This window comes from Astatotilapia calliptera, chromosome 7, assembly GCF_964374335.1.
Source record: "Astatotilapia calliptera chromosome 7, fAstCal68.1, whole genome shotgun sequence".
In the NCBI taxonomy this organism is placed as follows: Eukaryota; Metazoa; Chordata; class Actinopteri; order Cichliformes; family Cichlidae; genus Astatotilapia; species Astatotilapia calliptera.
In genome coordinates, this window is record NC_137428.1 from 25,631,712 (window position 1) to 25,644,854 (window position 13,143).

At 39.8% G+C, this 13,143-nt stretch overlaps 3 protein-coding genes across 11 annotated transcripts in view; 2 read left to right on the top strand and 1 right to left on the bottom strand.

Moving 5' to 3' along the window:
- The first annotated feature begins 123 nt into the window (after nucleotides 1-123).
- On the top strand, nucleotides 124-2,457 carry morn3 (MORN repeat containing 3). 6 transcript variants are annotated; one of them, XM_026173936.2, is made up of 6 exons: nucleotides 124-212; nucleotides 840-1,007; nucleotides 1,107-1,264; nucleotides 1,350-1,509; nucleotides 1,598-1,782; nucleotides 1,922-2,457. In XM_026173936.2, exons 2-6 carry the CDS (start codon nucleotides 863-865, stop codon nucleotides 2,009-2,011), a joined length of 738 nt encoding a protein of 245 aa, XP_026029721.2. In that variant the 5' UTR covers nucleotides 124-212; nucleotides 840-862; the 3' UTR covers nucleotides 2,012-2,457. The 6 variants fall into 6 exon arrangements, with proteins under 6 accessions (XP_026029721.2, XP_080160429.1, XP_026029720.2 ...); XM_080304303.1 differs by having other exon boundaries at nucleotides 1,946-2,457; XM_026173935.2 differs by having other exon boundaries at nucleotides 126-262.
- On the bottom strand, nucleotides 1,598-5,716 carry orai1b (ORAI calcium release-activated calcium modulator 1b). Its single transcript, XM_026173939.2, has 2 exons — nucleotides 5,407-5,716; nucleotides 1,598-5,301 (listed from the first exon to the last, which is right to left on the bottom strand). The coding sequence occupies exons 1-2, from the start codon at nucleotides 5,518-5,520 to the stop codon at nucleotides 4,744-4,746; spliced, it is 672 nt and encodes a 223-aa protein (XP_026029724.1). The 5' UTR covers nucleotides 5,521-5,716; the 3' UTR covers nucleotides 1,598-4,743.
- Nucleotides 5,717-6,762: 1,046 nt separating this feature from the next.
- kdm2bb (lysine (K)-specific demethylase 2Bb) overlaps nucleotides 6,763-13,143 on the top strand; it is a 29,775-nt gene continuing 23,394 nt past the window's right edge. For 3 of the 4 annotated variants that reach the window (XM_026173894.2, XM_026173895.2, XM_026173896.2), the window contains exons 1-10: nucleotides 6,763-6,949; nucleotides 7,499-7,643; nucleotides 7,747-7,825; nucleotides 7,968-8,014; nucleotides 9,055-9,233; nucleotides 9,389-9,495; nucleotides 11,616-11,709; nucleotides 11,855-12,008; nucleotides 12,121-12,236; nucleotides 12,806-12,926. In XM_026173894.2, the coding sequence (XP_026029679.1) occupies nucleotides 6,905-6,949; nucleotides 7,499-7,643; nucleotides 7,747-7,825; nucleotides 7,968-8,014; nucleotides 9,055-9,233; nucleotides 9,389-9,495; nucleotides 11,616-11,709; nucleotides 11,855-12,008; nucleotides 12,121-12,236; nucleotides 12,806-12,926 (1,087 nt within the window). In that variant the 5' untranslated portion in view covers nucleotides 6,763-6,904. Of the gene's footprint in view, nucleotides 6,950-7,498; nucleotides 7,644-7,746; nucleotides 7,826-7,967; nucleotides 8,015-9,054; nucleotides 9,276-9,388; nucleotides 9,496-11,615; nucleotides 11,710-11,854; nucleotides 12,009-12,120; nucleotides 12,237-12,805; nucleotides 12,927-13,143 lie in introns of all 4 variants that reach the window. The other variant, XM_026173900.2, reaches the window with a different exon arrangement.

Here is a 13,143-nt window from a genome sequence, read left to right on the forward strand (position 1 = left end):
ATAAATAAAACATGACTTGTGGATTAAAAATGACACCCAAACATGTTAAACTCGAATTTTTAAATGGTCTCCCAATTACATTTATAAGTCACCAATAACTGTACACATTGCTGTTGCTAGGATACAGCATACAAACTTGCTCGCCTGCTGCTGCTGGTCACCAGGGAAGCTGTGTACGGCTAGTCGTGTAACATGTTTTCTGGATTTCTTCGGTAAATTAATGGCTTTTGTTTGGCAAAGTTTGCAAGCGGATTCAGTTTCAGTAAGTTATCCGCTTGGAAACTCCGCGAAGGTACAACTACTTTGCTATTTTGCTTTTCCACGTTTCTATTTTACTTGTAATGCTAACTAAGCTGGAGAGCTTAACTAGTTTCCTTAGATTACCTTGTGGCTACTTTTCATATTCTGAATTAGAAAATACAGTTTTGATATACAATTAGACATCATGGAAAAGTGTGTTTAAAATACTGTCAATTCCTAATTAAAACCTCAAAGAAGGGCAGTGTTTTTTGTTGTTGTTGTATGAATTTGGTGATACGTACTGCTTAATGGGTATGGAAGCTTGTTTGTGCCACCAACAAAACTTTTTTTTTTTTTGACATCTATCAAGTCAAAAACGTATGTTAGGTATCTCAAAAAATAAAATATCAATTTACTAACTCAAACATGACAAAATAATTTTAAAGTTTGAGTTATTAAGTCAGATTTTGAGACAATAACTTTAGATTTTGACTTATGGGTGGCAAAAAATACAAATAAAAATATTTGTTTTCATTTTCAGTGGCAGAAAGACAGCAAACATGTATTTGTTTTTTTAAATTTCATTCTAATGCTTACAGGTTTCATCAAGCTACAACTAGCAATGCCATTTCTCAAAAGACCTCCAACTAGTCCCCCATTGTCAACACTGCTGGACATTAAATCACAGAAATGTGGACTACGAGACACAGTTTTCTCAGCCAGTGGAAACGAATACACCGGGGAGTGGCAGAACAATAAGAAGCATGGTGAGATATAGTTTGTCGTCAGCTTCCACTCAACTCCTGAGAGGTTCGAAGTATAGTGCAGCTGTCATGTTTGCTTGTTTGTTTATTTATTTTTATAAGGCAAGGGAAATCAGGTTTGGAAGAAGTCTGGTGCCATTTATAATGGAGAGTGGAAATTCGGAAAACGTGACGGGTATGGTACCTACAGCATTTTACTCCCAGAATCAAAGAAGTATGTGAAGAAGTACTGTGGTGAATGGACAGATGGAAAGAAGCATGTATGTATCTGCCATAATGTTTCACATGCACGCTACAAGACATATCGGTATGTATGGTCAGTGATGTACTTGTCCGGCTTCTCAGGGGTATGGCACATACTTTTACAAAAACTCATCAGTGTACGAGGGGGAGTGGAGCGAGGACCAACGGAGTGGCTGGGGAAGGATATACTATGCAAATGGAGACATCTATGAGGGCAAGTGGCTGAAGGATAAGAATCATGGAGAAGGAATCTTTATATTTTGTAAGAGAAAATTTTCTATACATGCATGTGAATCAAAACTAGATTATAATTTGGATGTTATAATGCGACTTTCAAATTTTTGTTTAAGCAAATGGAAACAGGTATGAAGGTAGCTGGCGAGAGGGGAAGAAGGATGGTCATGGAAAGTTCTACTACTGTGACAAAGGCCAGCTTTATGAAGGCCTTTGGGTGGATGGAGTGCCAAAATGTGGGACCCTGTCTGATGTTGGGAGAGATGGCGCACCAATGCCTGCAAAATATCAGATTCCAAAGGTACAGCGTTGCTTCTGACTGTTACAGCCATGGATCAAAATTAAATTACACGACTAATTACATTACACTGCTTACATGACATAATCATATGAGCACTGACAACAAAGCCCTGTTCCATTTGTACTACTGTGCATGAAAGCATGCACTTATCTTCTATTTTCAGGTACACCTGATCGATACTCAGCTGGTTTTAAGGGAAGCCGAATCAGCTTACCTTGGCCGGTTCTGATAAACAACAAGAGGATCAAGAGCAAGTTTCCACTTCACCGCATGCTTGCTGATAAAGAATAAAAAAAAAAAAAGCATAATGGGTTCGCAGCATGTATCCATTTTGTCACAGATTATTTGTCCTTGTCAGAGGGGCAAAATCCTTTAATCATCCATTAATGTGACAAATTTATCTGTTGCCAATGCCAATTAAAAGTGTTTAGATAATAGATCATAAAGGAAAAAAATGCCTCATCAGATTTTTTATATGTATGTATCTGTATGTATGTGTATGATTGTCATATGATAAATTCAGTATTACACATCCATCTGTTTGTCATATGGTGTCTGATCACACATTAGCCTTGAGTGTGTAAATCCTTGTGAACTTGTAACTAACACACAAGCCGCTTTGTTCTGTTTATAGTTTGTGTAGTTGTCCTAAGAATAAAACACTAGTCCTAACAACCAGTCTGTAAGAGGATGATATTTTGCTATGTTTACCACATCTAAACCTTGAAAAATACTACTGCTTCTCAAAGAAATACAAAAAGATAAAATTTCATATTATTCTATATTCATCGCACACGCAGTGATATATTTCACTACATTTCTTTTTTCTTAATTTTGGTGATTATGGAATATAGATGAAAATCAAGAATCCTGTATCTAAAATTATTAGAATATTTAATTTAGAGTTTGAGTAAATTACTATTCAAACAGTATAAATACAGTGTATCTCACGGTTTAGTTCAATACCACCAACCACAATCATGTGGAAGACTGCTGACTTGACAGTTGACTAGATGATGATGATCATCACTGCGAATGAACACAGGAAGTCATTGCTGAAAAGGCTGGCTGTTCTCGAGAGTGCTGCATCACAGGATTTAAAAAGTTGACTGCTAGTGTGGCAAGAAAGGGTGCAAAAAAGATAATCACACCTTTGAGAGGATTGTCAAAAACAGCTGACTCCGGAAGTGATATTCAGGCACTCCTGAAGCAGAGACATCACAAATGTCTTACCTCGGCTAAAGATGAAGAACTGAATTTGCTCAGGGGTCCAAAGTTCTCTTTTAAGACGAAAGCAAATGTTGCATTTTGTTTGCAAATTACAGTCTTAGAGGTTTGGAAGAAGAACTGAGAAGCGCAGACTCCATAGTGTCTGAAGTCCAGTGTGAAGTTTCTGCAGTCTGTGGTGATTTGAGGTGCTGTATTATCTGCCGCTGTTTTGGTGTGTGTCCTGTGTTTTACATCAACTCCAAAATCAACACAGATGTCTGCCAGGGTTTTCCAGTGCTCTGCATGCTTCCATCTGCTGACAAGCTTTAAGGAGATGCCAATTTTCTTTTCCAGCAGGACTCAGCCCCTTCCCACAGAGCCAAGCATTCTACTACAAGGTGTGCTGACTCTGCCGTTACTGTGTGCAAGTGGTCAGCCAACTCAGGAGACTGGATTTCAGATTTTCATGAGCTACAAGCCATACTCATCAAAATTAAAACAAACAAAAAAAAAGCTTAAAATGTCACTCTAAGTGTAATATGGTTTCCCCTTTAGAAATACAAAAAAAAAAACCAAAAAACTTTTTCATTATATTTTAATTTTTTAGAATTCACTAGCAACTGGATTATGGCCATCTATCAATGTTCCAGCTGCTTAAGTAAACACATCTCTGACCACATTTGGACTACAGCCTCACATAGACTCTTAATTCAAAACTTTTTATGTTAAAAACACAATTGGAAAGCTCTCCGTATGTACTTCAAGACTGAATCACAAAGGCAAAATGCCAGTTCAGAATATGTGAGTGCTCAGACTCTTCAAAATACAGCACTAACAATTAATATTAACATTAAGTTTCCAGCAGAGATCCCAATGAGATTATAAAGCTGTGTTAGTGTGTATAAAAATGTCAGCAGTCTAAGGCAAACAGATAGGACTAAGCTCTTTTTCATACATATACTGCATAATTTTCTAGATAATCTAGTGTGTGATAACACAAATGTCTGGCTTGCTCTGACATTAGAGGCTCTTTATCCTGCCAGCTCCATAGTGCAAAGTCTGTGTAATATAAGGACAGAACATCTATCTATTGGCAAGTCAGCATCCTCACGAAGCCCAAACCAGACTCTCCACACGCAGTCACATTTTTTGATTTTTGCTATGATCGTTAACTTTTAACATCACTTTGTGAAAAGGTGTTTATTTGAACACCACAGCCTGTGCAAAACGAGACAGCAAAACATACTGAAGTTGTACTGTAAGTTGTGCAGCTGATTAGTCGACACAAATGGAGAGCATTCTGAATGCAAATGATGAACATTTAAAAAAACAAAAACAATAAGACCGTGTAAATAAAGGGTTAAATACACGTGGTGCACATGGTAATATACATAAACAAATGAAGTATTCACTGACAGACGGTTAAATAAATACAGCAGGCAGCAACAGACAGGATTCCAGGTTACTGTTCAGACATCTCTCCCATACCGTTGGAGATCAGTGAGGCAGCTACCACTGTTAAGACTTTCCGATTTCAAGCTACATGCAGCACGGCGGATATACGAGTTCACAGTCAATCAAGTGTGTTTTCTAAAAAATACAACTGTTCTTCACAAAATAAGTTTCACAATAAAGAGTGAGATTAATCTTCATTCCTGTAAAAACCATAGAAGCCAATAACGAGGCTTCTGACTTGGAGAATTCCCAAAGGGGTCACGAGTTCCAACACAGATGTGCATCAGCTGGACCCGACTATGGGAAATGTGAGCTTGGCGACTGCAAGATGGAAGATTCTCCTCTGTTATCAAGCTCGTTCTGTAGCCTGGTGAGGTTGGAGAGCTCCTCCAGCTCCTCAAACTGTCTGTCAGTCTTGTGGCTCACCAAGGAGCGATAGAAATGCACAGCGAAGACTATGAAAACCAAACCAAAGGGCACCATGATGGAGGTGGAGGTAATGGCAGCAGCCACTCCGGAGGAAACTGTGCTGTTGCTGGATTTGTTGGGCTTGATGGGCAAAAACTTAACCCAGCAGAGTAGAACCACCTCTGCCAGGAAGAGCAAAGTACCAATGACTGTGGAAAACGCCCACGCCAGCTCAATGTGCCGGTGCATTCGCTCATGTGGGGACTCCTTCACCGAGTTGAGATTGTGGACGTTGCTCACGGCCTCTATGTTGGGTAAAATGCAGGTGCTGACCATCAGAGCGAACAGGTGAACGGCTACGAGCACAGTGGTGCAGGCACTGAAGGCAATAAGGAGGGCAGGTGGGTAGGGGTAGCTGTTGTCCAGCTGCACTTCTACCATAGCCACCTGAGAAGACGGAAGGAAACGGGAAACACAACGTTACAACACAGGTCAGTAATGTCCTCTAACAGATTCGGAAGAGTGCCAGTGCTTGCCAGGAGACCGTGTTACCATAGCAAATCCAGACAGCAGAGCCGAGGTCCGACTGGAAGCCTTCAGTTTAGCTCGACTCAGGTACAGCTTTCTCCAGGACAGCGCTTGCAGGGAATGCTCGTTCAGACTCATACTGCGACACTTAGCAAAAACACTCTGTTACTTAAAAAAGGACAGCGTACACTTACACAGCATTTAACCTCGCACGCTAACTGAACTGCGGAAGCAATTTCTTGTCGTTCTTCAGCGTGCCGCTGTACCGCCTGCACCTTGCATTACCCATAAGTCTGCGCGCTCCCATGGAAACATCCGCTGCTGAGCTTTTGCTTTAAAAACATGGTGCTACTCATTATTAATTAGTCAGCGATAATAGTGTAACTACGGAGTTATATATGTTAGCTTGTTTCTGCCAGTATAAATAAATACATACATTTTTTGAAAAAATGGCTAAAGTCACATTTTGCCGGTACTTACTCAACCGTATGAGTAAATAACTCGAAAATTGAGGAAGTATTTGGAAATTCGAGATGTTAAGTTGAAATTTTGAGAAAATAACCGGAAAATTCAGCTTAGCTACGCTTAATGGAGGCTTGTTTCCGCCATTGATTTTTTTTTAAATAAATAAATAAAAATGATGCCAGGCAGAGGTAAGTTCAAATTCGGAGTTATTATCTCAAAATGTTCTCAGCGCTTTAAGTTGGTAAGTCAAGATTTTGAGTTAACCTATAATTTCGACTGAGCTACGTTTTACGGACCCTTGTTTCTCCCAGTGGAAAAAAAAGAAGTAGAAAATAAAAATAAAATGATGCCGGGGAGAGGTGAGTCGATATTTGGAGTTATCTCAAAAAAATTGAGTAACTCAAAGAGATAAAAATATGACTTAACAGTTTCGAGTTATGAAATTAAAAAATTTGCAACAATAACCCCAAATTTTGAATTAACTCTGTACTTTCCTCGCACTAGGGAAAAAGGAGAAAAAAACTGATTGAATAGCTTGAAATTTCAAGCTATTTAGTTAACATTTTAAGATAATAACTATTTTTTTTTACATTTTATCTTATTTTTCAGCGGTGGAAACAAGCTTATTAGAATTGCACGTGTAAAACTTATAAACAAAGAAATAAAAAATAAACTTTTTAAGTTAAATGTACCGTTCTTTATAGTTTAATAAACGTGAGTAAATATACCTCCTTTTTATTGCTTGATGTTTAAAATAGATATCAGCGCTATTCGATAACAGGGGGTTTAACCAGTATTAGTATCATTTTCCCCCCACTACTACAATAAAACCGTGTGACGTGGGGAATGTTTATTGTTGGTGAGCGAGGTTAAAAAGCGTACTGACATGCCGTGACGTTGTCCAACAATGTTTTGGTTCCTGGCGGTGACGTAATACACAAAAACATGGTTCCCTTGTTTTGAACCCGTAAAGCGTGCTAAGTGTTTTCTCTCAACTTCGCCACGCACGGAGATGCATTCGCGAAACTGAGTGGCCGGAAAACAATCGTAAAAGACGATGGCTCAGGCCGCAGAGACGTGTGCTGAATCCGGACGCAGGCTGGTGTGTACCATCTGCCATGTTAAATGTTAGCTTATGAGGCGAGACTGGCAGCGAGCTAATTAGTTAGCTAAGCTAACCCTCGCCACTGTGAGCGTTGGGATATCTGTCAAGTCACTTAAGATGTCCAAGTTTAAGCAAAACGAGGAAAAACGGCTAACTGTCGCATTTTAGAGTCTATAACTTCTTTTCTGATCGCAGTAGTTGAGCGAGCGTAGCGTAATTAAAACGAGATAAATCAATATCTGGAGCAGCGGAGTCGAGCAAACATTTTACAATCGCTTCCATAAAATATCACAAACAGCTGGCTTTGTAGTTTTTGCACTAGTTCACACATTCAAAGAAATGACTGCTGTTATAGTACTATCAAAACTTTAGCACAACCCACTGCTCCAGTTTGAAAGTCACACGTAAAATTAACGATCGGTTCCCTCACACGAGTCACAATGACCGTTCAAGGGGGGCAGAAAGTGGCCTTTTGGGGTAGAAAGAGTTCTCTCTTTCCGCGTGGCTCTGTTTTTGTCTTGTAAAACATCTCGTTTTCAATGGCAGCGCTCCATCTCCCGGACGATGTACGACGAAAACGAGGACCTGTCTGACGTGGAGGAAATTGTAAACATCAGAGGGTTCAGCGTGGAGGAAAAGGTCCTCAGTGACAGCTACAGCGCAGACTTTGTCCGGGTGATGGAGGGTAAAGGTAAAGCAGCACGGTGCATATTAGCTTTCTTATAGGTTACATGTGACTGCAGTAGTTTTCAAATAATTGCTTTGGACCTAAATGTAAAACTACTGTCTTGCAGACTTCACTTATGAGTATGTGCAAAGGGAGGGTCTAAGGATCCCTCTCATTTTTAAAGAGAAAGATCAATTAGGGATCAGGTGAGAAACCTTTCCTTTAAATGTGCAATGCCTGTGCACATGCTGTAGATTCAACCTACTTTCTATTTTATTTATATATATATTTATGGTTTTAAGTCTTTGGGAACTAAACAACATGCATCCCTTTCCTATAAATATGCAGAATGCCAGATCCAGAATTCACAGTCAGTGAAATTAAAGGACTAGTTGGTAAGTAGACACCGATGCACACACATGCATATTTTTACCCGTGCATATACTTATTACTCTTAGCCTGTGTGCAAACACGACCAAAGTATATCTGCATCTTCTTCAGAGAATAAGGGCTTTTGCATTGTTGTAAAAAGTAAAAAAACAAACAAACAAACAAACCCCAAAACAGTCTGTGATATGGTGAGGCTCCATGCTGACTTAAAAAAATGTAATGAAGTCATGTTTCATGGTCAAATTTCCTTTTAATTTAATTTATGATGAAACATGTTCAGTCTGCACTAACTATGACTAGGCATGTGGGAAGTTTCAGGATAATGAGTAGCTGTTTTAGTTTTGTCACAACAATTTGCTAATTTTATCTGATATTATAGAAATTACTAACTTGAAAGATATAGTAGAAATGATTTATTTACTGATCTGCCTACCAACCATCCAAATCTAGTGGATGTTGCCGATGCCAAATGCTAGAAATGGACATAAAAAATAGAAGAGAACGTCAAAAAAAGTCACATTTTAATCATGCATGTTAATACATCAGTGTTGTTTTTTGTATTTTTCTTAGGAAATAAGTTATTTAGTGAGCATGCATCTGTTAGTCACTCTGCTGTATGCCTGTATCTCTGTCTGTGTCTACCTCTTGTACTATTGTGTTATGTGTGTAGGATCATCACGATAGGTTCACCCAGGGCCTCTTGCTCATATTGTGGGGTTATGTTAAAGGTCTCATCATGCTGTTTTCTGTTTGCGACTGTTTTCTAATGCAGTGAAATATAATTATGTTAAGTGTGCCCTGGAAGAAATTGAGCCAGGGTATGATTGGGGTGTAGTTGCCCCATCTAGTGGTTAAATTTGGGAATTACAAATAAGAAGTACTGCTCTTGTTCATAGTAGAATATTTTGCAACAGTACAACTTCTCTGTGTATAAATATGACAAAGCATACGCCGACTCACAGACAGACTGCACTGGATTGTGTGTTGATGTTGATGCGTATGATCTCATTGGCTAAATTCATCATATCCTGGTTGTTTTTCGCAGGCAGTCGCCGGTCTGTGGACGTTATGGATGTGAGCACTCAGAAAGGTTCTGAAATGAGCATGGCTCAGTTTGTCCGCTATTATGAGACGCCAGAGGAAGAGCGGGACAAACTGTTCAATGTCATTAGCTTGGAGTTCAGCCACACCAAGCTGGAGAACCTCATCAAGCGTCCCACAGTGGTAATCTGCCCCCGACCCTCGCTGTGTATCATACTATAAGAGGTTTGATAGAGGTCACAAATCTGGTGAAAGATTCAAAGAAGAATGACAAAAATAGAAGATGATAGAACACTGTGATTGGTTGCTGAATGGTGCTGCTTTGATTGCTCTTATAGGTGGATCAAGTGGACTGGGTGGACAACATGTGGCCTCCTGGTTTGAAACAAAGCCAAACTGAAGCCACCAATATCATCTCAGAGATGAAATACCCCAAAGTGCAAAGGTATGCATTGCACTGTTGTGCTTTTGTTTTTATGAAGTTCTCTTTGGAGCTGTGTGTCAGTCTACGAGGGGTGAAAAAAAACTGTGTGTAGAGCAAGAAAATAAATACTAATAAAAAGAAAACACTTGTAGAAAATGTCTGTTTCTCCTCCCATCTCTCATCCATCGCTCCATCACGGTAGAGTACTGCATACTGTCACCTCCTGTACGTGCTCCTTGTTGTTGCTAGGCAGCAGGATTTTTTCCCCCTCCTCGCATAAGAGAAAGGTTTCTAACAACTGTGGTCTGACTGCACACACACACCACTCAGCCAATCAGCCGTTGAAGAGTCAAAATGAATCAAAACCAGGGCTGCCTGTCTTTTTAATGTCAGCTGCCCATATTTTCTACTGTTACACTTAAACCCTGCTAATCTCCTGTATTGTTCATAGAGGTTAGGGAGATGCTGGCAGTGGTTTAGGGTGTAACAGAGTAGAATATCAAACAAGACTATTTTACTGCTGCAATTTCAGCACACTGTGCAGAAGCTAGTTTAGAATCTATTACTTAAAATAAAGCCATTTTCAAAACTAAAACATTTCAGTCATCTGTACTCTTGTATTTTTCCCTTCAGCACACTCACTGGTGTCCCCTTTGCCTAGAGGCTTCACTTTAAAATTGTTAATCTAGTATACTGTTGCATGAAGACACATCCCATGTTGTTTCTCACCTCCTGTTCTATTTAATTGGACACCAGCTTTTTGTTAGGTACACCTGTTCAACTGCTCATTAACACAAATATCTAATCAGCCTGCTGATGTTCAAACTGAGTGGGGAATGGGGAAGAAAGGTGACATAAGTGACTTTGAACGTGGCATGGTTGTTGGTCCCAGACTCGCTGGTCATATGAAAATGTTGATTTACTGCACAGCCAACCCATCCAGGTTGCTTTGAGTTGATACGAAGGCAACAGAAGCTCAAACAACTTCTTGTTACAGCCAAGTTATGCAGAAGAGCATCTCTGAATGCATATCTTGGACTACAGCAGCAGAAGACCACACTGACATTTTTAAGATGGGGGCAGACCAACATGAAATCCATCCATCCATCCATCCATCCATCCTTCCTTCCTTCCTTCCTTCCTTCCTTCCTTCCTTCCTTCCTTCCTTCCTTCCTTCCTTCCTTCCTGCATTGTATCAGTGGTTCAGCCATCTTCTAATGGCTGCTTCCTGCAGGATAATGTGCCAGATCACATAGCTCAAACTGATTTTCTTTTAAACATGACATTGATGTCACTGTACTCAAATGGCCTCACATCAATATGAACCAACATCTGAACTGGAATGACTGACTGTTCGCTTTATAATTTCAAATAAAGTTCAGAAAAAGGAAAAAAAAAAAAAACAGGAAAAAAACCAAAAACAATATGAACCGACATCTGAGGCATGTTCCCAGCACCTTGTTGAATCTATGCCATGAAGAATTAAACCAGCTCTGAAGGCATAACGGGGTCCAGCCGAGAACTAGTGAGGTGAAACTCGTGATATAGCTGTGGAGCGTTAAATTTTTTATTATTGTTGCAGTGAAAGCTACCCTGGATATGCTCTCATTTATGATTCACTAGGAACTCAGTCTTCTTTCATGCGGTGATAACACACAAGTCTTTAAATTAAAAAGCTGTGAAATAGTCAATAATGATGTCAGGATTTTTTATTTTTTTTAATTTTGGCTTTGCTGTTTGACGGATGGTTCAACTGGCAAAATTCAAACTTCTTTTTATTTGTGAAGGTGTTAGATTCTCTCTCAGTGGCATTCACAGTATCATCGTGTGCAAGATGTCCTTAGAAGGGCTTTCCTTTAAATGTCTCCAAGTCAGTGGGGATTCTCTTAGAGATTATACTCTTTAGCTAAATTGGCAAATCATTTGTGTCTTGGGGTTCTAATCATTCCTAAATTAATTTCTAGAGGAGAATTGCCTTATTGTGAAGTGTTTTCTATGCTGTGTCGCTCCCGAGAGTTACCTGTGTCGGTAGCATCCTGAGATTATTGCTGCCTTGTAATTAGCCATGTTGTGTTTACCACTTTTTTCTGTTTACCTATTTACTTCTTGTCTCTTAGATGATTTTCTAATTTCCTTTGTAGGTATTGTTTGATGAGCGTGAAGGGCTGCTACACAGATTTCCACATCGATTTTGGGGGAACTTCAGTTTGGTATCACGTATTCAAGGGACAGAAAGTAAGTTTATTCTTTCTTTGTAAAGCTTGGTTGCCTCTTTAGGATATACTGATCACACCTACGAAGACGTCTGCTAATATTCCTCAAAGCTTTGAATGTTGTTAACAGTTACAGACTCTAAGTAGAAATGACTGCTTCTCCTCAGGTGTTCTGGCTTGTGCCTCCAACTCCCTATAACCTTGCCCTGTATGAGGACTGGGTCCTGTCAGGCAAGCAGAGTGATGTCTTCCTGGGAGACCGAGCTGATGGATGCCAGAGAGTGGAGCTTCAACAAGGATACACCTTCTTCATCCCATCTGGTGTGTTGGCATGGTTGTCTTAAAGTAGCCAGCAGGAATAGATTAGGCTCCGTTAATGCTCAGCTTTGAATATTTGACCATTTTATAACACATTTAACTCTCTGTAATTAAGGGTGGATCCACGCTGTCTACACTCCCGTGGACACACTGGTGTTTGGAGGCAACATTCTGCACAGCTTTAACATTCCTATGCAGCTTACCATCTATGAGATAGAGAACAGGACAAAGGTAGGAGTCTATTTTCTCCACTTTGTGGCTTAACTCTGATCTGGACTGCAATATAGTAAACTCCACGTGGGAGAAATTAATCTCTCTGAGAACCAGGGGAAGGTGAAAAGTTTACCCTTGAGAGAGACAGGAGAATAAGAGGTGTGGGCATTTGCAAAACTAATTTTTGGATAAAGTAACCCTTTCTTGGGTTCTTTCTATATTTTACTTGCGTTGTGCATTAACATCTTTGTGGCTATCTTTTTCCACTTCCTGTTAAATGTGAGCTGGTCTGCTGGGATTACAGTTGCATTACTGAGAATTCTGCATAGCCTCTGACTGTCAGAGCACAAGATACTGCTACAGATAGCAGCCGCCTCGTTCCTTATAGTCCTTTATAGTTTGACTTACGCTTTAAGCTGTTTTTTATATGCATTAAAGCTTTTGTGGTAATGGAAGGCCAACTTTGTTTTAACCTTACTTAAATGACCAATCATTGAAAGCATCCATTTGAGATTTTCATTTACTTTTTAATGGTTCTTTAATTGAATCTGTCATTTTTAATTTTTTTTGTTTTGTCATCCCTTCAGGTTCATTCCAAGTTTCGTTTCCCCTTCTATTATGAGATATGCTGGTATGTCCTGGAGAGATACCTGCATTGCCTTACCAAACGATCCTACTTTTCTCAGGAGATCCGTAAAGAATCTATGGGTGAGTGAAAAACCTCAATTACGGCACCAAAGTAATTGCACTCTATACCTCTTTGTGACCAACAACCACCAGCAACTGCTCGCCGGCTGGTTGGGTAATACATATTTTTCCCTAGCGACATGTGGTTGCCGGGGAGGGGAAGGGGCACTGACTGGAGCCTAACCCAGCTGGTATGTCACAGGAAGTCACTTTAGATCAAACTTGAATGTTTCAGGGG

What these genes read in the sequence shown, in the direction of transcription:
- morn3 (XM_026173936.2), top strand. Translation starts at nt 863, where the DNA reads ATGCCATTTCTCAAAAGACCTCCAACTAGTCCCCCATTGTCAACACTG. An exon ending in GCAGAACAATAAGAAGCATG is followed by an intron (nt 1,008 to 1,106) that starts GTGAGATATAGT and finishes TATTTTTATAAG; the next exon opens with GCAAGGGAAATCAGGTTTGG. An exon ending in GGACAGATGGAAAGAAGCAT is followed by an intron (nt 1,265 to 1,349) that starts GTATGTATCTGC and finishes CCGGCTTCTCAG; the next exon opens with GGGTATGGCACATACTTTTA.
- orai1b (XM_026173939.2), bottom strand. Translation starts at nt 5,520, where the DNA reads ATGAGTCTGAACGAGCATTCCCTGCAAGCGCTGTCCTGGAGAAAGCTG. An exon ending in TGCTGTCTGGATTTGCTATG is followed by an intron (nt 5,302 to 5,406) that starts GTAACACGGTCT and finishes CCGTCTTCTCAG; the next exon opens with GTGGCTATGGTAGAAGTGCA.